The 25,000-nt window shown below is 40.8% G+C and overlaps 3 protein-coding genes and 1 pseudogene across 3 annotated transcripts in view; 3 read left to right on the top strand and 1 right to left on the bottom strand.

Annotated features, from left to right (window-relative positions):
- LOC138058886 (eukaryotic translation initiation factor 4 gamma 2-like) overlaps window positions 1–6,188 on the top strand; it is a 29,525-nt gene extending 23,337 nt beyond the window's left edge. Inside the window, exons 22-27 of the mRNA XM_068904332.1 lie at window positions 1,247–1,345; window positions 1,588–1,646; window positions 2,837–2,990; window positions 3,889–3,943; window positions 4,794–4,915; window positions 5,192–6,188. Coding sequence (XP_068760433.1) covers window positions 1,247–1,345; window positions 1,588–1,646; window positions 2,837–2,990; window positions 3,889–3,943; window positions 4,794–4,915; window positions 5,192–5,257 — 555 coding nt within the window. The 3' untranslated portion in view covers window positions 5,258–6,188. The remainder of the gene's footprint in view (window positions 1–1,246; window positions 1,346–1,587; window positions 1,647–2,836; window positions 2,991–3,888; window positions 3,944–4,793; window positions 4,916–5,191) is intronic.
- A 5,827-nt stretch (window positions 6,189–12,015) lies between these two features.
- Window positions 12,016–17,232, top strand: LOC138059948 (G patch domain-containing protein 4-like). Its single transcript, XM_068905612.1, has 7 exons — window positions 12,016–12,105; window positions 12,350–12,423; window positions 12,709–12,801; window positions 13,722–13,826; window positions 14,713–14,789; window positions 15,203–15,253; window positions 15,818–17,232. The coding sequence occupies exons 1-7, from the start codon at window positions 12,030–12,032 to the stop codon at window positions 16,056–16,058; spliced, it is 717 nt and encodes a 238-aa protein (XP_068761713.1). The 5' UTR covers window positions 12,016–12,029; the 3' UTR covers window positions 16,059–17,232.
- Window positions 17,233–18,529: 1,297 nt separating this feature from the next.
- On the top strand, window positions 18,530–21,766 carry LOC138059388 (serine/threonine-protein phosphatase 6 regulatory ankyrin repeat subunit B-like). Its single transcript, XM_068904979.1, has one exon. The coding sequence runs from the start codon at window positions 18,733–18,735 to the stop codon at window positions 21,457–21,459; it is 2,727 nt and encodes a 908-aa protein (XP_068761080.1). The 5' UTR covers window positions 18,530–18,732; the 3' UTR covers window positions 21,460–21,766.
- A 2,344-nt stretch (window positions 21,767–24,110) lies between these two features.
- The window catches only part of LOC138059424 (cationic amino acid transporter 2-like), an 8,131-nt pseudogene continuing 7,241 nt past the window's right edge, over window positions 24,111–25,000 (bottom strand).

Genomic DNA, 25,000 nt, shown 5'->3' with positions numbered 1-25,000 from the left:
ACAGAGTAAAATACTAAGTCTGGCTGGTTTCGGCTGGTTTGGATGTCAATGGGTTAACATTCAGAGTGAAAATCCTGTTGTTTCGGTGATTGCACTTTACAGTACCTTACAAGTTGCACGTAGTTCACTGCACTCCACCTCAGTTATCTGAAAGTGACAGTTATTTAAATGTGGCTAAATGACATTTAGGCAAAGTTAAAATTAAGGTGTTGCTGGCCATCATTGTTTGGTACTAAGGCTATGGAGGGCATTCCTTGCATTTCGCAGGGGCTTACATGTACATGCTCAATGTTGCATTTCATTGTGCATCGTTAATTAATGTGCTACTATGACCAAAAAATCAAATATTCTTTTTCTTTGGATTGCAAAACTATGTTGACTAAGCACTAAGTGACCCAAGTTTTAAGCCTTAATTTCAAAAAGACACCTGTTTATTTTAAGTGGAGTTTTCCTATTTATATGGTCGGCCATTACTAACTTTAAAATCTTGAGAGAGCTGGATCAAGGAGAAAATGACTTTGAAGACTCGATTATTTTAAGGATGCAATGCTTGTGTATGCATTTGAATTAACATGCAGCATAAGAGTTTTGGGCTTTCAGACTTTTAAACTCGTGTTTTGCATATTATTGTTAGCTGCATTTACATGCTGAAATTTTAAGCTAGTGAGTAAATAGCATCACTTTTGGCTCTTTAATTTGGCTCCCACCCACCTCTATAATTGGCTGGGAAGCACAGTGACTGCTGCATCAGTGTGACAGATGCCAGGTGGTGGACTGTGGTGGGCTTAGGGTTAGCCCACATGCGTGTCCAGGATGACTCTCAGGCACATAACCCCATCTTGCCAGTGAGTTTGAATGAAATGTAATGGGTTGATAGCCCGAACTTGCCGGAGGCATCCAGTTGCCCAGTAAACAAAGCATGGTAAAAATGCATTTGGAACCTTCAAAGAAAAATCCAGCTATTAGCCAGAGCACGATAATGTGCCTCCCTTCAGAAGTCTTTTGTTTCCTATAAACAAGGAAATGCTAGCCCATCAAAAATTGAAAAATTTGAATTTATGGGTTGCTAAAGAACATTTACATGTAATTTACATAAATGTACAAATTCTTGAATACTGCTTCCAGTGAAAGGTGTGACTTTTCTTTTGTACTTTAAACAAAGGGAAGTGGGATTTAGTTATGTAAGGTAACAAAAACTAGACATGAAAGTCAATATTGGTGGATTATGCTGGTGCCTTCATTTTAGGGCCTGGTGTTCCTGTTCCCCTTGATGCATATTCAAGCTGATCTCTATGCTAAGGTAGAAGAAGATGCATCAGTTACCGCCATCTATAAGTGGGTGAAGGTAAGAATTCGCCTGCAATGGGGAGCTTTCTGTTTTTTTCAACTGAAGACTAGAAATGTTGTAAAGCCAAAAGAAAATTCAAGCACCATTTAATTACTTCATTGATGGACAGTTTATCTAGAAACAGATGGTTCTAAAAACAGGGTGTGGGTGTCCCAGGTCTAATCAAATTTATACAATATACATAGCAGGTTCTTGCTGTAATAGCACTCCTTGATATGAATATTTTGTTACTTTTCTAGGACAATGTGGAAGTTTCTTGGCATAACAATCCAGAGTTCATTAATGTGCTCACAACTTGGTAAGTTTCTGTTTGTGAAGGTTGGGACCAGTGAACGGTGTTATCAAGAGTTTTGTTCATATTGTGAAATTGCCACCCAAATCCGAAGGGTTAGTTATGCAATCAACAAAATTAATGTGCTCACAAATTGACGTGATCACACTTTTCGAGAAAAGTAGGGGAAGAAGTTCCCAGTGTTGTGGCTGTCCTTTGTGAGTGTATTGGTGGGTGGGTAAAGCAGCTCCGACCACATCAGGCCCCCAGTTGTTCAAACGATGAATAGCGCTATCCGCCGGATAAAATCACTATCCAGTGGATAAGTAATGGCGAAATCAGTTGCGCTATCCAATGGATAGTGATTTATCCGGTGGATAGTGCTGTCCACCGTTTGAACAACTGGGGCCAGCTGAATAGCTGCCAGAACTTCAACAATGATGCTGAACAAATAAAGAGCAACGGTATAAAAAAGAAACAGAAAAAATATATTGTGCTTTCTCGATCCCATTGCTTTTCTCAAGTCATCATTTTTGTGTGGAATACTAGTGGTATCCCACACTATTGCTATCAACTCCGTAAATCGCTAACTTGCTAGCTAGGTAGCCAACATATGCAACATACAGTGAACATACCAACCATTACCTACCCTGGGTGCCAAAGGTTTTTCTTGCGCAGTTTCCGGTTTCGGTCATGTCTCTATTGCGACCCGCGCGAAGCGAAGCGAAGCGAAGCGAATTGAAGAATTTCCGTCCGCCGCGCGCGAGAAAAAACCTCTGGTACCCAGTGTAACCATTACCCCGAAGCTGTTCGATTCCAAAGAAAGATAAACTACATTTTCACGATACTTTTCGCTACTTCTGATGAAAGGCTTTGAGAGCATAAAAACACGTTTATTTTCATTGAAAGTCGAATACAATTCTTGTCAAGTAATTCAATAGAGGTATTGATTTATCGAACGGAACGCTCACTGAAACCGGTAGAAAACATGTTTATGTCACGTGCTATGCAACCGGAATGATCATAATGATTTCACTGAATTGTGATTCATACCACAGTATTCTAGCGAATGGAACCTAGCAAATATTTTTATTACTACAATAAGCTTCCCGTTTCTTCAAGCTTTCATTTCAGTGGGCGTTTTGTACCATGTTATCACTGTCATGAACTTGTAAAATTTGTCTTCTTCAACTCGTAAATGTTTTCTCACTTGACAGCCTTCTGAAGTATTCAACCAAAGACAGTACTTTGGCCGAAGGTGTGGACACCTCACAGAGCCCAGAAAAAGACCAAATCGAAAAAGAAAAAGCAGCTCTAAAGAAGTTGCTGCCACTAGTAGAAACGTTTGTTCATGAGAAAGTTGGCTTGCAAGTGAGTTCCCCCTTTCCATCTTTACAAGCCCTCTTATCCCCTTTCTTTGCGCACACTTCCCGACCATTCACTCCTCTCCACTTGAAGGTTTGTCTTACAAAACATTGGTCCAATCACTCTTCAGATAGTTGGAGAACTCACCTGTGTGAGTTTGCAAAACGTTTGGGACATTTACTCTGGCTTTTTTTCACTGAGGTGCAATGGCACCAATGTCGGTCTAGTACAAAGTTGCCAACGGGCTTATTTCGAAATGAAAGTCGGCAAGATCATCGCAGGTAGATAAGCAGCTTAAACAATTGTAAACAACTCTGAAAAACTTAGGCTTGAAAGGGATTCCAGCCTTCGATCGTGCATTCTTTTGCCTTATGATTGGGCATTTGAAAAGTGAACTCTCATTTTTCCCGCATTGGCCTCCATTTCATGCTTGTAGCACTCCAAACCCCACGAAGACGAAATCTTGGCTTCTTGCTCTGAAAACCCTTCAACGGAAGTGGTCATTGAAGTCACACAAATATCGACGGTTCTTCCCCAACTCCTTCCCCAACACACACACACTCACATCCCTTCACTATTCGTTTTCTTCTTTCCCAACTGTTTATGATGTTTGCACAGCCTAATATACTTGTGTTTGGGTCCTTCCAATTCTACTGTCTTATAGACCGTATTCATAATTGGCGGTCAAGAAATTATTCTTTTGTCTTTGTGCGAAGCATACTAACTAGCCTCACTTTGGAATAATAGTTCTTTTGAATTTTGGTCGTGTTTACGAGGTGAGTTAGGATGATTAGCTTAAGGAAAAAAGAATAATTACGTAGCCGCCATTCATGAATACGGTCAATATCCAGTGATTTCATTGTTTTGTGTTGACTGATTGGTTGTTCTTTTATTCAATGACCAGGTTGGCGTACTCTATGCACTTCAGGTGTTTTGCCATAGTCATAACTTTCCTAAAGGTACAACCATAGCCTTATTCCTTTAAATCTCTCTTTTGGATAGTTTTTAGTAGATGTTTCACCAGATTGAAACATCTAATGTTCAAACTAATGAAGGTCTAAATGATGAATCTTTGGTTGTCAGAAAACCAAGTATCGTATGTTAAAATAAAGTGCTACTATGATCAAAAAATCACTTCCTGTTTACATTTAGTGTAAGTTTTGGATTTCACAGTCGGCCATTACTCACGTTCCAAACTGACCGATTGGACCTCAGAGGGTTGGATCTAGGGAAAAGTGACGTCATTGACTCACTGGCTTAAAATTTCAGGATGTAAACGCAGCTTATTATATGTGCAAAACACGAGTTTAAAAGTCTGAAAGCCCGAAACTCCTGTATTGCATATTAATTCAGCCGCGTACACACGCATTGCACTCTTAAACTAGTGAGTCTTTGACGCCGTTTTATCCTCGATCCAGCTCTCTCAAGATTTTAAAGTTAGTAATGGCAGACCATCATGAAGGAAAATTCCACTTAAAATAAACAAGTGGCTTAAAACTTGGGTCACTTAGTGTTTAGTTAACATAGTTTTCAAATCCAAAGGAAAATGAGATTTAATTTTTGGATCATAGTACAAATGTACCACTTTTAGGGCCCCTTTTTAACCCGGGTCGATTAACTGCGACTTGCCGGCGATTTCCATCTACGCAGTGGACAAGATACTGTGGCTGTAAAATCGCAATAAAACTGCCAGGAATCCATGCTCAAGCTATGATCAAAATTGTCTGTTGAAGGGGCCCCAAAGAGTGATTATAAGTGTTTTTTACCTTTTCTATTTGAACTGACGCACAGTTGTGACGTTATTTGTAGGTATGCTACTGCGCATGTTTGTGTTGTTGTACGATACTGAAGTGGTGGAAGAAGAAGCTTTCTTAAGATGGAAAGAAGACGTCAGTGAAAAGCACCCTGGCAAAGGGAAGGCTCTCTTTCAGGTAATAACTTCACAAGTTCAGATTCAAGTTTTTACTGTAGCCAGCAACATAAGTACACAGCGGACAACAAAAAACGAAAACTGTTTATTATATATTACTTTTCTTTGGCGACTCCAACAGACTAGCAAGTTCTGCAACTTGTCACGTTTTCCTTGGCAAATGCACTTGTTCAAAAGCTAACTTGCTAGCTTTTTTATGTAAGTTAGTAATAACAATTTAGAGGATGTGGATATGAAGAAACTGTACGTCTCATAAGGTTTGACTTTACATTTTCAGGTGAATTCGTGGCTGACATGGCTGGAGACCGCTGATGAAGAGGGTACAGATTCAGAGGCTGAGTAACCAAGCCGCAAGCTGGTGTCGGTCCTTGGCGAACTGAGGCAGCAAAAAGCACTTCCACGAGGGAAGAAAATAAAAAAATATCAACAATTAACTACTAGGGATTTTAAAGTCTTTTTTTTTTTTTGTCTTCAAGATATTCTGGAACTCACCCGATATTTTGGTTGCTATCTTGCTTGCCGCATGCAATCACACCGTTGAACATTTTGCTAGCTTTCAATTTAATTACATTTGAGTCAGTCAGAAGGGAATACCTTGCACATGTATCGTGAGCACGTAACATAATCGCATCAAGCAACTCTGTCTGTAGTATTTTTGAGAGAACTGTTGCACACCGTGTAGTAATAATCTGAATGCAAAGCAATGACAAATGTGGAGCCCATTGAGTTGTTTCCAGTGCTTGATATTAACATCATTTAGAACCAGTGACCAGCAACAAATATTGAACCTTTGTTCAACAATACTACTGCCAGTAATTCTCTTTCAAAACTACTTCTCCTTCCTGGTAATTAACACTTCAACTTATCGCCTTGAAGTGACGATAGAGTATGGTTGTCACGATTCTGATCTTTTTATGTCAAGTAATTTCTTTCACGGTTAGGACACGATTAAGGTAGACTCTGAGTTGAATTACGATGAGTCAGAGGTGCTTCAATTTCATTGAATTATTTTTAATTGTAGAAAGAGACCCAAGCACTTCGAATTTACTTAGCAGCAGCAAGCAATACTCTTTAAAACAGCGATAGCATTACTAAAACAGCTGTAGCCTCAACGTTAACAGAAGTCAAGTTAACTTCCTGCAGTATTGCTGTCTCGGTCTTGTTTACTTCCTTACTTTATCAGCCTACCGTAAAATTCTTCTCTGTATTCACTTGTTACTTTTATGTTAATAATCACATGCACAATAAATACCAATTTAATTTTCCTTTCCTTAAAAAAGCATTTGGTACCATCCATCACGTAGCGGAAACTGGCGAATCACAGGGTTGAGCAAAACTCTTGGCGATTTGTTACTGACCTAAGCAGTACGTCTCTCAAATGTTACGTGGGCAGGGAGGTAAACTATCCTTGTGGTGTCGCAGGTTAAGTGTACTTTGGACCCTTTTTTTCCGATATATAAAAATGATCTTCCTTACTCGTCTTGACACAAAGCCTGTACAGAAAGGTTATTGGATTTCTGTTTCTGATTGTACTTTCGCTGATATCCAAACAGGCTACAGAAATGCAGAAGCCTACAATTAAAGTAATTTTGAGTTGTTTTGTAGTACGTTTTCGCTGGCCAAATCAGCATCCTTCAGGTACATGAAACTACCCATCGAAAAAAAAAATTCCAACAGACTAATTCGTAAGGCAAGGCAATCTCTTATTTTAAAGATAGAACAATTAACATTGGTGAAGGAATTTACAAGTCATTTCGTTTTTCCTCATGTTGTCACCACTTTTGCATCTTTTACATGGTTTATTGTAACCTTGTCATTTTGTATTACGTATTTCCGCTACTACAACCTAATGTTATGTACATAGAAAGCCATCCAGAAATCCCATTGTACCGTAAGAGTGCTGGTTGGCTAGCAGAAATGTAGTATAAACCAATTACGCAAGCTGTATTGGCTCCTTCGTCTATGAAGGGTCTAAATTACCCCAATCAGATCACTAGTTTGAACCAACGCGGTAAACCAGTGTGATTATCGTCCACTGCTGCCTGCCGGAGCGTTTCAGTGGTTAAAATACCATGTCATTGCCTGATTTCAAACCGAGGGGGACAAGGTACGAGTCTGCAAATTATGGGATTAGCCAGATGTTGATCCACGTAGTTAGAAAGTGCACACCAAGCTTCACAAAATCCTCAAGTTTGGTGTTAATAGACCCAATATTAAGCGAGATAGAGCCAAAAAAACGTCAAGATTTACAAAGAAATATATGTTCATCCGAACGCTGCCAAACATTTCTTTGTAAAGTTTGACATATTTAAATGACCAAAGTTGGGGATTTTGTCAACCTTGGTGTGCTCTTTCAAAGTTGATAAACAGTTGCTATTCCCATAATTTATGTACCTAGCCCCGTTCGGCTTGAATACAAAAATACAGCCTGTCAGAATGCACGAGATCGTGTTTAATTCGTTACCATTATTCAACGTAAACGCATAACCTGTTGGTGGGGGTTGCCATGGGTGCGAGAAGAAAACCGAGCGTAGACTTCGCCCGCCTAGGGCCCTGTTTATATGGTCTCGGGCACCCGAGACAACTCTCCCCCCGAGTTACCCTTGGCAAGGTATTTTTCCACTCGTTTGTTTAAAAAATTCTATCAACCGTTTACATGAGGTGGGCGAGACAACTCAGGGAGGCGAGCGAGTTGTGTCGTCTCGGCAGGTAGGGTAACCCTGGCAGGTGAGACAACTTATTCGCATGTAAACAGTTTGGCTCGACTACCCGAGACGAGACAGCAAAATCTGAAATGCGCACGCATAAAATAAAGATCAAAGAAGCAACAATTTGGGGGCTTTTACATGTTGCTAGCTTTTGCTTTCGAATGAAAAGGTTTTACCAGCCAAAATTCCCACCGCAGTCAACGGAAACTCCCGATTCAAAAACATCCTTTTATTTAAACTACTTACTTCCGCTCCGTTAAGATGGTCAGTCTACTTCCTGAACGGGAAATGCAACTTTACTCAAGAAAAACAAACTAGAAAGAGAGAAGGGCAAATGATGATACGATATTTGTTGAAGATGCGTTTTAAAATATATGCATAATTAAGTAGGATCAACTTTGTCTTGGTCACGCAGTTCTCAGATAGATGCTCGGTAAAGTTGTCTCGGGAAGGAGGGCTGTCTCGGGTAACCGAGACCATATAAACAGGCCCTAGGAGACCGTAATACGCTGTCAGAGTCCCGGCGGTTTACAGAGGGAAAAAAAACTGGAAATGGAGCATCAATGAAAAAAAAAAAAAGATCTAATAGAAGGCACTTTCAATTCAATGAAACTGCATAATGAAAGACCGAAAACGGACAACACAAACAAAATTAAAGGTAATTTACATGTCGTAAACTTTGCCGCGTTTACTGGGGACAACACTCCAACGAACGAGACTCGATGGTAATTTCGGTTTTGCTGACTATTTTGTTTTCGCGTTTCACTCGGTTACAATGGATTCACAACTGAGTTGATTATGTACAACCAACTCACCGTTCTGGACACACTTTAGACTTGATCATTACACGGGACTTGGATGGCCTTGTTCAGACCACGCCCATCTCTGACAGTTTCTTGTCAGATTTTTGTACTGTTCTGTCTGAACTAACTCTCCGTATGCCGGCTACAACTGTTGAGGAGATCTGCTACCGGAAGACTGAGGCTATAGTCATTGCATCGGTCAAGGATGATCTCGGGGAATCGAGGCTATGCAAGAATCCACCCGATGAAATTGCTGATCTTGTTTCCTGTTACGGTTCAACCATGACTAGCCTTTTAGATAAACATGCTCCACTCCAAAAGAAGACTATCACGGTTCGTCCGCGGGTTCCTTGGTTCAAGAACGAAACCAAAGAAGCCAAGCGTTTACGTAGACGGTATGAGATAATATGGCGAAAGACGGGGCTCGAGTCAGAGAGGGTTAATTTCATTAAGGCGCGCAATCATACGAATCACGTTATAGAGCAAGCAAGGCGTGACTATTATTTCAACCTTATTAATGAAACCGATTGTGATCAAAGAAAGCTTTTCAATACGGCCAGTGCACTGCTAGGAGGGTCGTCACATGAAAAATACCCCAAGCACTCTGACCCTACTTTGCTTGCTAATGATTTCGGGAGATTCTTTATACAAAAGATGATGTCATTCGCTCAAAGCTGGATAGAATTGACTCCTCATTGAATAACCCTCACCATTCGATCGGAAGTAGCATTCAAGAGCATTCGTATGCTGGCACATTCTTCACTAACTTCCAGCCCATATCGTCTGAAGGTATCAAAAAGCTTGGTGCTGAATGCCCCAAACGAGACCTGCGACAATGACCCCATACCTACCAAGATTGTTAAAGACTGCATTAACGAACTCCTACCGACCATTTCCAACATGGTTAATATTTCGCTCAGTAGTGGTCACTTTCCGGACATTTGGAAAGAAGGGTTTAGTGAGACCAAAGTTAAAGAACATCAACATGGATCTGATAAAGAAAAATCACCGGCCCGTCAGCAATCTTGCATTCCTTTCAAAAATCACCGAAAAGGCAGCTGCACTACAAATCTCCGATCACGCGTCGTCCAATCAGATGCTTCCGGAATTTCAATCAGCCCAACGAAAAAATCACAGTACGGAAACTGCCTTACTGCGCATGCGCAACGACATACTCGTCAACACGAACAAACAACAAGTCACATCACTAGTGTTCCTAGATTTAAGCGCTGCTTTCGACACAGTAGACCATGACATATTACTGCGGCGCCTGGAATACAAATTTGGAATTAAAGACCAAGCAATAACGTGGTTCGAATCCTATCTGTCGAATAGATCCAAGCGTATTGTAATCGGCAGTGCAAAGTCGGACAGTTTTGATTTGAAGTTTGGTGTGCCACAGGGCTCCTGTCTCGGCCCAATGCTGTTCTCCCCTTACACCAGTGAGCTATTTGATGTGATTAGTCAGCACCTGCCAACAGCGCACAGTTGTGCCGATGATACTGGTATCTATCTGGCTTTCAATCCAAATGATGATTCCAATGAAGACGCAGCCATTGCAGCAATGAAAGCGTGCCTCTGTGACATCCGTAACTGGATGATCAATGATAAACTCATGATCAATAATTCCAAGACAGAGTTTATGCTCATTGGGACAAAAGGCGCAGCTGCAGAACACTAAAAGCGCTACACTAACTATTGGCAAAACCATCATCTCTACGAGCACGGAACTAGTTAGAAGCTTAGGGGCCTGGTATGACTGCCATTTCAACCTGAACTTCGACATAACCATAACGTACTTTTTTTCATCTTCGCAATATTAGGCACGTCAGAAAATATCTAAGTATAGAATCTGCCGATAAATTATACGGACTACCCTACTGCGCTCTCACTAAACTGCAGCGTATTCAAAACGCAGCTGCAAGAGTCCACCACGGTATTGCCATATCACACCTACATTATACAAATTACACTGGCTACCTGTAACGTTTAGAATAGATTATAAGATTATTATAATCACTCACAAAGCAATCCATGGTACAGCTCCTAATTATTTATCATTTCTCGTAAATTTTAAATCTAATTTTTCCTACAGCCTCAGATCAAAAAACAAATATCTGCTTTCAAATCCAGATTTCATGATTCTCCCTCCTCTTGGCGATCGAGCCTTTGTGGCCGCCGCACCAAAACTGTGGAATAATCTTCCGTTAGATTTTAGATGCACTTCAAATTTTAGAGTTTTTCAACGTAATTTGAAGACATCTTTTTAAAAAAGCTTTTTCTGATATAGTATTGTAATTTATAGACCAGATAATTATTCATTCGTGTCATTTTGACTTATTTTATATACTGGTAATGTATTGTTCTTTTATTGTAAGGCGCATTTGAAAACTGCATAGTTAAATTTGCGCGGTATAAATATATGTTATTATTAATATTATGAGTAACGAGCTACTCTGAAGCTCAAAGTAAGCTACTTTTTGGTTGGCTAATTCCCATATTGGCCTATTCACCTCAGTGTCGGTGGCTAGTGGTGGATATTGACCGAGCTCCATCTTCCATATTAACCCTGTGAGTCAGCCCGAGTGTGGACAATGTGCGAGCCAGCGAGGCATGCGAGCAATGGCTGCGAGTCATGCGAGCAATGACTGCGAGTCATGTGCGCCAAAATGGCGAATCAACATGCGAATCTCAAAGTTACTGAAAGCTAACCGTTTTAAAATGGGTGCTTAGACTTAATAACAGTTTATCAGCGCTATTTGAAATTGGTGCTTAAATTTGCATGACTCGCTGGCTCGCAGATTGTCCAGCCCCAGCCAGCCCCTGTCACGCCTCTTTTTCTTTTAGAAGCACCAGCAAGGGGAGTTTTCGCGGGTGTTCACAATAGCCAGTGATAAGAAACCTATGGACAGCCATTGCTTACGTCACTTGCAGAACACTCAAAACACAAAAGTATTTCAAAATATAGCAGTTCTAAAAAATACAAAAACGCGACTCTAGGTTGACTCAAGTGTTCAATACGTATGGAAGTTCCGGGTACTGTGATCCTGTTAAGCTGTTCACCGATATAGGACGTGTTCACCCAACCTCTAGAGACACCAATAACAAAAGAGTAATGTAAGACTTCTGGTGGACGAACAAAAGAAGCTAAAGCAGAGATCTTTTGTTTTCGTCCACTAACGTGGCAGCGATGACGTCACGTGAAAGCCCCGATTGCAGGGTGGAGCTCTTACTGGGAAGGAGAAGGCATTATAGGAAAAAATATTTTAGTAGTAGATTTTAAATTTCTTATTCGATGGCTTCATAAGCCTTGGGAGAAAAATACTTCATATCTCGCAAAATATCCATTCGTACTGTATGTTAAATCATCCAATAAGCCGAACCTCATTATTCATCATGCTCTGTGAAACCTTGGGGCTCTGTATTTTCTATGGCATGGTTTAAATAGTTTTTCAACAATTTCACGTGTTGTTTCATAGAGTATGAGTTCCTTTGCCATGCATAAAACACACCCTTTTTCGATTTCCATTGCATGAACTTCTAACCGCGTGACCAGTTGGGTGACCAGGGACCTGGGAGCTTGTGTTGAATTGCGCAACCAAAGATGGCGGACGACACTACCAACAAGAGCAAAGCAGATTTTGCAAAGAATCAACTCGAAAGACACGGCTGGAGTGAAGGTAAATGCCTTCACCATATACATTTAAAGAAAAAATTGCGCTGAATCATATATTCCAAGAAGATATCAAGAATTTCTGGCTTAAAAAGCTTACAATGTTTTCATACAAAGACCGGCTTTCATCTCTAATTTTCACGTGGAGCGGAGAAAGCAAAAATCATGGTTTTTCACAACTTTGATCGATATTGTACGCCACTTTGGTAAACTTCTTATTTACTTCTTTGTTTTCTTCTCTTCATTTGCAGGGAAGGGTTTAGGGAAAGAGGAGCAAGGAATTTCTAAAGCTATCAAAGTTAATGTTAAAACAGATCTTGCTGGGGTGAGCTTTATTAATATGACATGTTCTTTTAGTTTTGAAGTATTTGCATTGGATGTGAAGTTTGGTTAAAGGTACTTTTTATGTTTGCAATAAAATTATTATCAGAAGAGCGAAGAAGAGATTCCTGGTTTTTCTCACATTATTATGTTTTCTATGAACGAAATGACTGTATATATATGAAATGAATCACGTAATGTATTGAACTGCGGATGTAAAATCAAATCATAGCTGCAAGGATCATAACTTCACTTGATTTTGTTATCTATTGACTGATTGATTTTTTAGGTTGGTTTTGATGCTGGCAGCCAGTTTAGCTTTCAGTGGTGGGATCATGTCTTTAACAAAGCTGCAAAAAGTATTGTGATACAGGAGAGTGAGGTAAGAATTCTTTATTAACCCAACATTGCGTAGAGAATAATCATGATTTTGACCTTGATGACGTCAAGGTCATTGACCGTCGTCCCCAATGGGGAAAAAGATTATTTTTAGAAGCGTGGCATTCAATTCGCGAACCTAATTCCAAATCATATGCAGGTCAGTGAGTGAAACAAATTCTAGCCTCTTATTATTTGCTTTTTCTTGGAAATGCAGCCATGATTGATATTTTTGGATTCCCTATAGAATCATGTAACACTTTTAAGTCTATTAATTTATTTGCATATTCATGTAACCATAATTCCACCAATGGCAAAGCTCCTACATCTCCCACATAAACCACTAACTAAATATATGACTTCAATTCCTTAAGTCGCTCCAACGAAGGGCTAACGCGCGATACAGTTTCTCACAAACCTTTCTTACAGTTGTTAATTTACCTTGATTGGCTAATTTGCCATTGTTGATAAGAGTCAGGCTCACATCAATGTATCACTCAATTGTAATAGCCAATCAGGTACGCTCAATTTGGGAAATAAACCAATCAGATTGCGAAAAAATCTTAGAGCTTGGACCACTGTTTCATCCGCACTGTGCCATCCCTGCTTTGATCCTGAGGGTAAGTGAAGCAGCCAACTAATTCTGGAAATTGGGCTAATAGATTTCATCAAAGTGTAAAATATATGTAAGACTCAAGTGCGCAGTCTGGGTGACCCCAGGGGGGTGGGGGGGGGGCGTAGTTTATGCATTTAGGTGTTGTAACCACTTTAAACCAGTCTAGATTGAATGTTTTCAATTTCTTACTCGTGGATGTGGTTGTTAATGAATAAATTATGTTGAAGGAAGCAAGATTTCTTGTCATTTTGGCTCTTTAACCATAGATATGGGATATGATGCGGTTTGCAATAATTATTTATTTATAGGAAGGAGTGGAGGTAGTTAAATCAAGCAGAGCCTCATGTGATATAAGCAACAAAAGACCTAACAAGAACAGTGGCAAACCACTGCTCTATGGGAGATTTGTTAAGGTAAAAAAGATAAGCTATTGTTCTTTAAGGTTATTGCAACATTCTTTTTTGTTGTCAGAAAAAGGTTGACAGGAGCATTTTTGATCTTAGAATGTACCAGTATTTCAAAGTTGTCTGAAAGTTTGCTCATTAGTTAGGGAATAGTGGGTAAATACTTGACCTATAGACTCTTAAACCGCCCCCAGTGGACAAGTGAAATTGTCTGGCATTAGACAGAGTAAAATCTATTCAGTCTCACTCCTACAGTACAGTAGGAGTCAGTTGGTTAACACTGTTTTATAAGTTCTGCACAACCAACTTACCCTTTCACTGTGATTCTGTGCATTAAATTGTTGTGAATGAGGATAATACCCATAGCCTGTTATTGTGTGCCCTTGTAGCTCAGTCAGTGGAATACAAAATAATGATCTCATCCAAAGATCAATGGCTTTGGCAGGTACAAAAGTCGGACTGGATCAACTCGGATTGCTCACATTGCATCACTCACCTCGCATCAAGCGGAAAATGGTTTTATAAACCAAAACTATTCCACATTTGCTCTGATTTCACCAAGGTTACATGTAGCTCAAAGATTAGGGTTATGGTGACTTCTGTTGAGGCCTTAACATTGATCCGAAGTGAGCAATCTGAGTTGATCCAGTCCGACTTCTGTACCTGCCTCTTTGGCTCACTTTTTGTGAACCAATTTCCTTGACTATTTCCAATGTTTAGATTGATTTCCTGGGATTTAAAATTCTACAAATTACCCTTCTCATAGTTGTTGCGATATAAACCCTTGCTTTTCTGCCTTTACCAAATTTACTTTTTCACCCCAGGGTCTTGATTCATGTTTGTGTAAATAATAATACAATGGGAAAAATATTAAGCAGTATAAGTATTATTGTAGGCAACTTGCCAATCACAGGATATTGTTCCAGGGAATTCAGATGAAGATTCTGACTTAGAGAAAGATTTTTCACATTTGTAAGTATCTTTAGAAATAAGATTAGACAGTATTTGGCAACATCTTTGCAATTATTAGTCCCATCCACTGACTCTGATGGGATTTCAAGATTCTCTGTTTCATGCCAGCTAAAACAAAGGCAAATATTTTCATACTCACTAAATTATAATGATGGTTTCTTCAAAGGTCTAAATATTCACTTTTCTTGTAGTCTCTGCAACCCAGCCATGACCCCCCAGTCATGGTAATCGTAGAATCTGCCACAAATGATTAGCTGTGAAGAAAGATATATAAAAAACCCCCTGCTGAATAAGTGATAGCTTTCTTTGTTGGCAAAGCTAAATTGCACCTCACTGCATAGAGACTACAGTAAGAGCTACTGTAAGAGAGTTTTTGTCAAGTATTTTTAGATTGTTTTGTTTACATTTTATAGATTTTCAGATAACGAGCTTTTCGAAGCATGTGGAGGTCGAACAGCACACAAGTAAGAAAAAACTTTCTTGTTAAATGAATTGTGCATGTATTGTTAATTGTAGGACAATCTTCAAGTGTTTTTTTTTTCACTATCCCCTCACGTTTAAATATACTCATATTGTCTCTGGTGCAGGCAGTCCCAAAACCAGTTAATAGTCACTCCCTAGATTGTTTTTATTTGGCTTGGAAAAGGAAAAGCAAAATCGCCAAATACCCAAGACACCATAAACCTAAGTTCATTAAGCCATTTTATTATATCTCTCAGATAGTACGCGCGCTGTAATTGGCTAAATTAGCGGGCCGTATTCTACAGTACGGCCCGCTGTACAGCCCACTAAATTTAAAATTTCGACAAAACATCATCTAGCGAGTTTTTCATGTCATTTCTGTTGCATAAACTTGTACTGAAAACTGTTTGAATCTTGCAAGCAACTATTTCAAACTTAAATCAACGGGAAAAAACGGGGATCCGTAACTTACAGTACGGACCGAGAAAACGAGGTTAGTAAGAGGTATCTCTTTTTCAACTGCTGTAGACCTCATTTTTCTCACTTTCAAATGTTGTTTGTTACAGGGCCGCTCGTCATGGACTTCGTCTGGATGGCAAGCTTCGGCGTGTTGAGGAGCAGGAGAGATTAGGGATTACAGCTGACAAGTCTAGCAAAAAGGAGAAAGACAGGAGAAAACGAAAACGAAAGTACAGAGAACAGCACGGAAGTAGGAAGGAACACAGACACGTGGCGGAAAAGAACCTTTGCGTTGCAGATTTAAGGGAAAAGCGAATGAAAAAGAAAAAGAAGAAAGTAAAGAGTTGACATTGGGAAAACTGATGTGATCTTCTCCTCAAGGGCTGAACAGTTCCCTACAGGAGCATGGCAGGAGATGTGACAGCTGCTTTTTTTTTTTTGCGAGGTTTTCGACCACTCCATGTATACGTCTAATAGTTGAATGCGCTGGAGCTTTGTCGGAGACTGTTGAGCTCAGTCGACTTTATGGAGAATGCTGAAGAAATTGGCGTATTCAGGGGTTATACATTTTTATGAACTTCCTTGGGGCAGCAAGAAATCAAATTAGCACACACTCGACAGAAAGAACGAGCCTCTTTTCTTCGTGATTCCTAAACGTCTTTTTCATTCAACCATTCTGTAAGGAAGCCGCGGTTTCGTGGAAATCTCGAGAAATTTCAGTGTTGATTCAAACAGTGAATACAAAAAAGGCTGAGACCAAGTTTATTTTAATGGCTTCATCTGAAAGAAAACTTATGTCACCGAACAATCCATGGTTTTCTGCTTTAGCAACACATAAAGGTGTACTTCGCTTAAAGTGAACTAAACTTTTGAGAAGGGATATTTCAAAAAAGGGAAGGAATTTAGTTGTTAGACATAAATTTTACCTCGAATTGGGGACAGCTTATAGTAAATACAGAAATGGGTGATATATCTTAAATCCAAAGTTTTTTACGTGTGTTAGAGAGCGAACACCTTTTTTAAGAACTGTTTGTCCTGGCGTAACTCTTTTAATTTGACAGCAACAATTAAATGCCCTTTACAGGCACGGCGGAACGTATTTTGTGTTGTTTGTTTGTTTGTTATTTATTTGTTTAAGCAGGTTGAAGTTTTGGCAGCTATTCAGCTGATGTGGAACTGCTATACCAACCCACTCACCCATATACACACAGAGGACAGCCACAACACCGGGAACTTAAGGATGCTAAATTCTGGAGGCACTCGGCCGTGAACGGTCTTGGAAGTTGCACGCCTTGTCTATTCACAGGAGGCCCATACAATCTGTTTGTGTAGCCGATTGTTATTTTGTAATAAATGTACTGTATTTACCATTTGCCTCACCTATATAGCGATGTATCGCGAACTTTGTATATAAATCAGTGATAAATAAACGTTGAATTACCTTAGCTGTGGTATATAGTCGTCCTTTTGCCTCAAAAGTGGTTTTTTGAGCGATTTTGAATGATTTTGAGTTCGCCATTGACTGTTACTTTCTATGGGTGACCCGAAAACACTGAACCCCGGTCCATGGACCCCTCTACGGACTGGGTCCACGGACTGCCTCACGGACCGGTCCACGGACTACCCTTACGGACCCCCTATACGGACCACCCTAAAACAACATAGAAATGAAAATAAACACTAACTTACCAGTTGTCTGGATAGACCACTCGTGTCGCTAGTGTCGGCGAAATCTCAATCGTAACGCTCCGCAAATTCAACAGACTAAGGCTCAGGCTCGGGTACAAAGTCTATTAATCACATATTGCCCCTTCCTTCGCTGTGGACCGGAATCCTTTGAAAAAGATTGATAATAAGTAAGTTCTATTTGTATTTTCTTTCTTTCCCTTCGCCATTTTGTTCGGATCATTCTCCCGCGGGCTTGTGCTTCACGATCTCTCTGTCCTGAACAAAATGGCGGAAGAACTTAGTTTCGAAGCACTCCGGTCAACAGCGAAGGAAAAGGCAACACCTGATCCTTAGTCTGATTTGCTGAGCGTAACGGCTAGATTTCACCAGAGAGTGGTCTATCCAGACAACCGGTATAAACAAATTTTCAGTTGTTATTTCTTTTTAATTCTGTGTTTTATGGGGTGGTCCGTAGAGGGGGTCCGTAGAGATAGTCCGTGGTCTGGTCTGTAAGGCAGTCCATGGACCCGGTCCGTAGGGGGGTCCATGGACCGGGGGTCAGTGTTTTCGGGTTACTGTTGATACGCTCAGGTGAATGTCGAACACAAAGCCTTCAAATCACTAAAAGTCGTTGTTGTCAGCCACAAGGATTACCACAAACAACACGCCCGCTAAAAATACTTTTATTTTGTTATAGTACGTATTTATTATAGCACTACGAGATCTTGGATTTTCTCGAAATTATGTGAAAGATATTAACGGTCACACAGTTTGTCCGGGCCACGTGTGGTCTATTGACATTGTATGTGACGACGGGTCGGATTTGAAGAGGAAATCGAAGCGTTCCAAAAAGCCATCAAATCACTCAGGACAACGGAGAAAATAGTAGGTGAGTGAACTTTATTTATCTGGCTGACCATAAAATGAATTTTCGAAAAGAAACATCGCGATTTGAAGTTTTTATGGAACATTTTGCTCGATCAGTTGAATGGGCCGTTACAAATAACGTGACGTCACGCGCTCTCGCATAAGGATGTCTGCCCGTGGTGTTCCAAAACAAAGAAACTTGAACTCTATTTTTATGCAAATAGTTTCTTTTGTTTCATCAAATTAGCATTATTTTAGTCACGTGAGTGAAACGCTCTAGAGCACTGAATACAAGGAGGAAGTTTGATGATTTCGCTTTCGTGTCCTCGGTAAGAAATGAAAGAAGACAAAGCTAAGCAACAACCGAATTTTGAGTGAATTTTATGTCTTCAAAGGAGAAGTCGCCGACAACCTTGTAAGGGACATGTGCGAGCTTTTCTTTCTAGCTTTCGCCGCATTTTAGACTTGTTCAGAAGACGTAATCGCTATGGAAAAATATTCTTATTACGACGTATGCCAGGTGTTGGAGAAAGGCACTTTGGAAGAAATACAAAGGCTATGTGGAGAAATTGGACCCAATGCATTTATTAACAAGGACAAATGGACCTTACTGCACGCTGCCTCGATCAGGAGAAGATCAGATATTGTCCAGTTCCTCATAAATTTAGGAAGCAATGTGAACGCCTTAGACAAAGATGAAAAGTCAGCTTTATATTACTGTAAATCCGAAGAGGGAGCAAAAATGCTGATCAGTGCTGGTGCCAATGTGAATCAAGCCAGCATCCTAGGGAAAACACCTTTACATTATGCAAGCATGTCGGACGCCCCTCCGTCGGTGGTAGAAGTAATTTTGCAGTCCGGAGGGCAAATAAATGCTGAAGATAAGTTCGGGGACACACCGTTTTTAAATGCATGCAACATGGCCTTTTCCTGCATAGATGAGGAAGAGTACGAAATGTTCCTGCCAAAGATCGGGCTGCTTGTCAAACACCAAGCCAATATCCACCATAGCAATTTGAAAGGTGAAAATGGCTTGCATATTTGCAGCCAACGCGGATCATATGAAATAGCAGAAATCCTTCTGAAAAGCGGTGTCAGTGTTAATGCTCAGAGCAAAACCGGTCAAACGCCCTTGTTTGTGGCTTGTTCGTGCAAGTACTCTTTGGGGAAAGTTGCGTTTTTAGCCACCATAGAGCTTCTCTTGAAGTACGGTTCAAATCCCACGTTAGCTGATAACCAAGGTTTAACACCGCTGCATAACTTGATGCTGCAATCGCTGGAATCTAGTGTGATGTCCCAAGCTGACATTTTATCCTGCGTGAGCAGTTTAATTAAAAGCGGTGCATCTTTGAACGCGAGGGACAACATGATGCGGACTCCTGTTCATTACGCATGTTTTAGCACCGATTGTTTTCCGAGAAACTGGCCAGATATTTTGAGTGATTTGATGACACGTGGAGGAGATATCAATGCCCAAGATGCGGAAGGTTTCACACCTGTCATGGTTACTGCATCTCATGATTGTGGAAACCCTACGAAACTGGTTACTTGTCCCTGGGATTGCATAGATGGATTCGAGAGTATCCTGGAGCAGGTAGATTGGAACTGTGCTAGAAAACAAGGCGTAACACTTGCACACACAGTCCTGGCAAACAAAACACTCAAGTTGGGAGGCTGTCTACCTCCGTGGGATATCGATGCACAAGACCAGTTTTTGTCAACTCCCATGCATTATGCAGAGTTTACAGGAAACACCACAGTAATCAAATACTTGTGGCTGTCATCACAGACTTGTGACTTAACTTTAAGGGATTCTCTGGGTAACAGTGCTATCGATTCTGCAGTGTCTGCTCAGAACCACGAAATGCGGGTTGCACTGCACAATTATTCTGGAAAATCAGTTGTCGAGAAGCAGAGGAGATCACCACTGAATAACTCGTGCAGTCTGTGTGCAAATTTCAATCTGGAAAGCGAAATAGATTCTTGCCGTCCTTTTCAACAGAGAGAAGAACCAATTTCAGCGGACCCGACAAAAATTCAGATCAATATGGTGACGAATGTAGAGGAATATTTGTTGCATATTCTGCACACGCCACGATTAGGGAAAGTTCTCCAAAATGCGGAAGTGGCCCAGATTCAACAGGAAACTGAGACTTTGATCCGCCAAATCCTGCAAAGGGTAGCCAATCGTGATTCGCGTTTTAGGTCAGACGTTTTATTGCTCTCGGGTAGCGTCCGTGAAAAAACCAAAGCCGGTCTACCTGATGAATATGACTTCATGTGCAATCTTGAATACTTCAGCTCATCGGTTAAAGTAGTTGATGATGGAACTTGCTCTCCGGGCTTTGTGCGTCTCGAACCAATCGATGCCAACGCCGTACAGAACATTAGCGAATTTATTGATTCCAATGGCTCTCTTGTACCGTATTTGGTCAGATCTAAATTTGAAGAGCTTGTAAGGCTTGCGATGTTTGACTCTGAATTGTGGAAATCCTGCCGGATCTGCTCGAAGTTCTTACTTCCTTTTTCCGATAAAGGCATTTCACATCCCAAGCCATCGATCATCATCGAACTCTGTTGGAATGGACCTCACAACAAGAACATGTTTTTTTCTGTGGATTTGGTACCAGTCATCGATGTTGGTCCTTTTTGGCCAAAGAATGCAAACTCTTCTAGTCCGGTTTTGGAGGAAGTAGACAAACAATGCTTGTTTGCGATGACGATTCCCCGCTTTGAGCTTGGTGTGTTTGGCAATGAAGTGAGAGTGTCTTTCTCTCTCGTGGAGAGTGCAATATTTGACAGAATTCCTCAAGTCGTCAAGGACGCTTTCATCACTGCCAAAGCCGTTCGTGAAATATGTCCAAGATTTGTTGACAGCGACGCAAGCTACAGCAACTCCTCATTAATACCATCTTATTGGTTGAAAATGGCTTTGTTTCATGAACTGGACAAGCACGGCTTTGACGAGAGTAGCAGCTTGGCCGTATGGGTAATACGAATCTACTACAGAGTTTACAGATATGTGTGTGAAGAAGAAGTGTTTCCATCGTTTTTCATGCCTCAACAAGACTTCATCGCCTTAAAGCTGAAAGGAAGAGACAAGAGTCGGAATCTATCTGAAGTTCAAAAGGAGTTTGACGCTTGTCAGAAATTGTGTCAAATCATTCATCGTCTCTTGTCAAGGGATGAACAAAGACCTCATACCCCGAACTGAGGCATCTACGACGGCGACTCCGTCAAGAACGCCAACCAGCATACAACTTTGGCCAAAAAGAAGATAAATTTACGTGTTCCTTTTCTGATTTTTATTCATTTCCTTGTCGTTCTCTGTAAATGTGTGACGTGATGACGAAATCTCAAGTTCTGTGGCGGCGAACCTCAAACATTTTTTTAAAAGTTTTTAACACTGTTCTTCGTGATTCAGTCAGTTGAGATAAGTTGATAGTTCGGATAGTATGTATAGGTTGATCGATGAGTAATAATGACGACTAAGTTTGAAAAACGCAAGCTTGCAATTCGTAGAGGTAGTCCGTCCTCATTGGATTCTTGGGCTCAACTGATAAAGAAAATGTATTGTGTGCGCATATTTTAAGGTTTACATGCATGCAAAAGAAGTAGGGGTAGAACATGAACGGAGATTTGTAAAGTGTTGTGAGATATTGTTCTCCAGCTTTAATTCCCGCTAAAAACTCATCGTGGCGACCTTCAGTTTGGAGTACGAGTAAGAGGGTTTCAATCAATCAATCAAATTTACTAAAACCTTTGTAGAACTTATGGAAACTCCTTAAATATGTACTTATACCAGGAGCCCACCTGGAGCGTGCAACTTCCATACAGCGTGTGTGAAACTGCGTTTTCACAGGTAAGTTTATTTTTAGCCTAGCCTAGCCCGCGAATTAGGTCAAAAAACAAAAGCAGTTCCGGTTCGGTGACCCTATGACGTCAGCTTAATTTCTTGTAATTGGTCATCGGGCTCCTGTGGGAGTCTCAGTCGCGGGAAATTCAATCTAAAAATAAATCGGGCTGTGAAAACGCTGTTACACGAACACAGTAGAGTTGTAGGCTCCGGGTCATGTGTTCCTGCTTATTCTATATCATTACGGAGGAGTTTCCTCCAGCTCTAGTCCTCCAGAGTAAGGAAATGTTCTTAATATTTACTGCTTCTATGGTAAAAAAATTCACTTCCATTTTCCCTTCAGATTTTGAAAGCGTGTTAGCATGACATCTGACAGGCAAAATTTTGAGCTTCGAATTTTATCCAAAGGCTGTTTTCTTTGAGAGGAAATTTTGAGTTTCACGGTCCGCCACTACTCACGTTCAAGACTGACCGATTGGACCTCAGAGGGTTGGGTATAGGATAAGATGACGTCAAAGACTCACTAGCTTAAAATAGACCATTTTCGAATTCTCACGGCTGGACTGGATCTAGCATGAAATGGAGGCTAATGCGGGCAAATCTTTTCAAATGCAAATTAATTTGCCCGCATTAGCCTCCACTTCATGCTAGATCCAGTCCAACCGTTAGAATACGAAACTGGCCTATTGCAGCGCGTAAACGCAGCTTATTATACATGCAAAACACGAGTTAAAAAGTCTGAAAGTTCGAACTCCCGTGCTACATATTAATATTGGCGCCTGCACACGCATTGGATATTTAATTAGAGAGTCTTTGACGTCATCTTATCCTCGATCCACCTCTCTCAAGATTTTAAAGTTCGTAATGGCGGACCATTAACTAGGAAAATTTTAGTCAAAATAAACAGGTATCTTTTTTAACCCTTTCAACGGCAAAAATGCAAATTGACACGAAACTACCGCAACAACAAAACGCCACAGCCACTTAGTTCGATTCTTTATTCATGCTTTATTCATAGACTGGAAGAATACGAAAGAACTTAAGTGCTTTAACTTCGAGGATCAGTCATGTGCACGAGAAGTTGAAGAGACTACTGTCCTGGCATGTGAAAGCCTATGAGCTCCTTTTTCCGGTTGTTAGCTCGCTTCCCTCAAACACACCCCCTTCCTGCACTGTTGTTGTGATTTACTAAAGTTCACTTTGTCGTTTGTCGTTGGTCGTCACGAAAACAAGGGTTTCTGTCAAGCACTGATTCCATCCTTTCATTATGACTTCGATCACGTGAAATGTAAGATTCTTGCATAAAGCCGCTTTTATAAGTTGAAAGTTTCCGTTGGAACTTACGCTCAACGGCGCCGCGAAACAAGTTTCAACAGGCGTTGCACCGTGTATCATAAAATGGTCGAAACGTGTTCGGATCTCGAATGTTGTTACCAGATTCCCGCGAAACAAGTTGCAACTAGCTCCATGGTTTTGAACGTGAGGGTGCGGACGTTCCGGTTTCTGATTGGCTTACGAGGCATAGCGTAACAAGACCAAACGAGACCAGTTTACACGGTGTTTTTATCACCCCTGCAATCGTTGCGACCGTTACAAAAGTAGAAAGCTGTTTTACTTTCGTGAAACTTGTCTCGCAACTCAATTGGAACCGATCAAATTTACTGTAACTTTTACCACACCTGTGGTCGCACAACAGAGCGAGGCTCCAAATTAAGTCCGCCCTTTTTACCTTCCCAACCATGATATACCGCAGAAGACAGACCACAACACCGGGAACTACATTCCCTACTCTTTGCGACAAGTGTGCGGGTTCTTTTACGTCCCACAGGATTGTGAACATTGAAGGGTTGTGAGACGGGACCTCCGGCTTATCGTCCTTATCCGAGAAGACTAGAGAGTCTAACCATTTGCAGATGTAATTACAAAGGCAGCACTTTCTCCTCAGTTATTTAAAGACCCTGAGTGTTGGTCCGGCCGGAGTTGAACTCACGACCTCCGGCGTGACAGCCCGGTGCTCAACCAACTGAGCCACCAGTGCGCGCTTACACGGTGCAATGCCTGTTGAGACTTCTTTCGCAGCCCCGTTGCACATAAGTTTTAGCTAAAAGTTTTAACGTGTAACAGCGGATTCAGCACCAGCCGGGCTTCTCAGGTCATCTGATTTTTATCTGTCTCTTGGCTTCTTTGTCTTTCGCCCTCTACACTGTTCCTTAGCCCATAAAAGCAATAGATGGACATACCTGAAAATAATAAGGAAATAATAAGAGATTTCTAAAATTGTAATTTAGGCTATCGGCTCTTCCATCCTAAAATTGAAGGGTTTCGCATTTTCATAAAAAATGGTTAAACGACGTTCAAATTTTTCGTTCCAGTCCATTCCACATTCTGTTGACCACCAGGTTCTTGTCAAAATGTGAGTCAAGTGAAGGTTTGCGGGCGTCAAAAAGTTGGCTTGTTTCGCGCGCAGTCCCCTGAAACTCGCGCCCTTAAGTTCGCGCAGAATCACATGACTTCGAAGCGTGTAACTTGCAACTCTTTTCCTTGCAACAAAGCTGAGAATTTTTGGATACCAATTTTATGCCCAAATATGGACAAAAATAAGATCGAACCGGCACTCGCGGGAAAATGCACGAGCTACGTTACATTTAAATAAGGACATTTTTGAAACTCAAAAAAACCCGAGCTCTGAACCTGAGTTAAACGCTTCAAGGTCATGAGTTTCTGGTTTGCGCTGGCTATCGATTATTAAAATAGGAAGCTTAAGCACGCGCGTTTTTGAGAGGCAGGCGGTAACCGGAAGAGAACATTTTGCGAACCAGGACAGTGGTGTCTTCCAGAGTTTTATACCAATCATCTCAAATGGAGAAAAGATACTTGGCAATGTAAAAGTTGTTTGTGT

Source organism: Montipora capricornis, chromosome 8 (assembly GCF_036669925.1).
Source record: "Montipora capricornis isolate CH-2021 chromosome 8, ASM3666992v2, whole genome shotgun sequence".
Taxonomy (NCBI): Eukaryota; Metazoa; Cnidaria; class Anthozoa; order Scleractinia; family Acroporidae; genus Montipora; species Montipora capricornis.
This window is presented reverse-complemented; position numbering and strand designations above follow the sequence as displayed.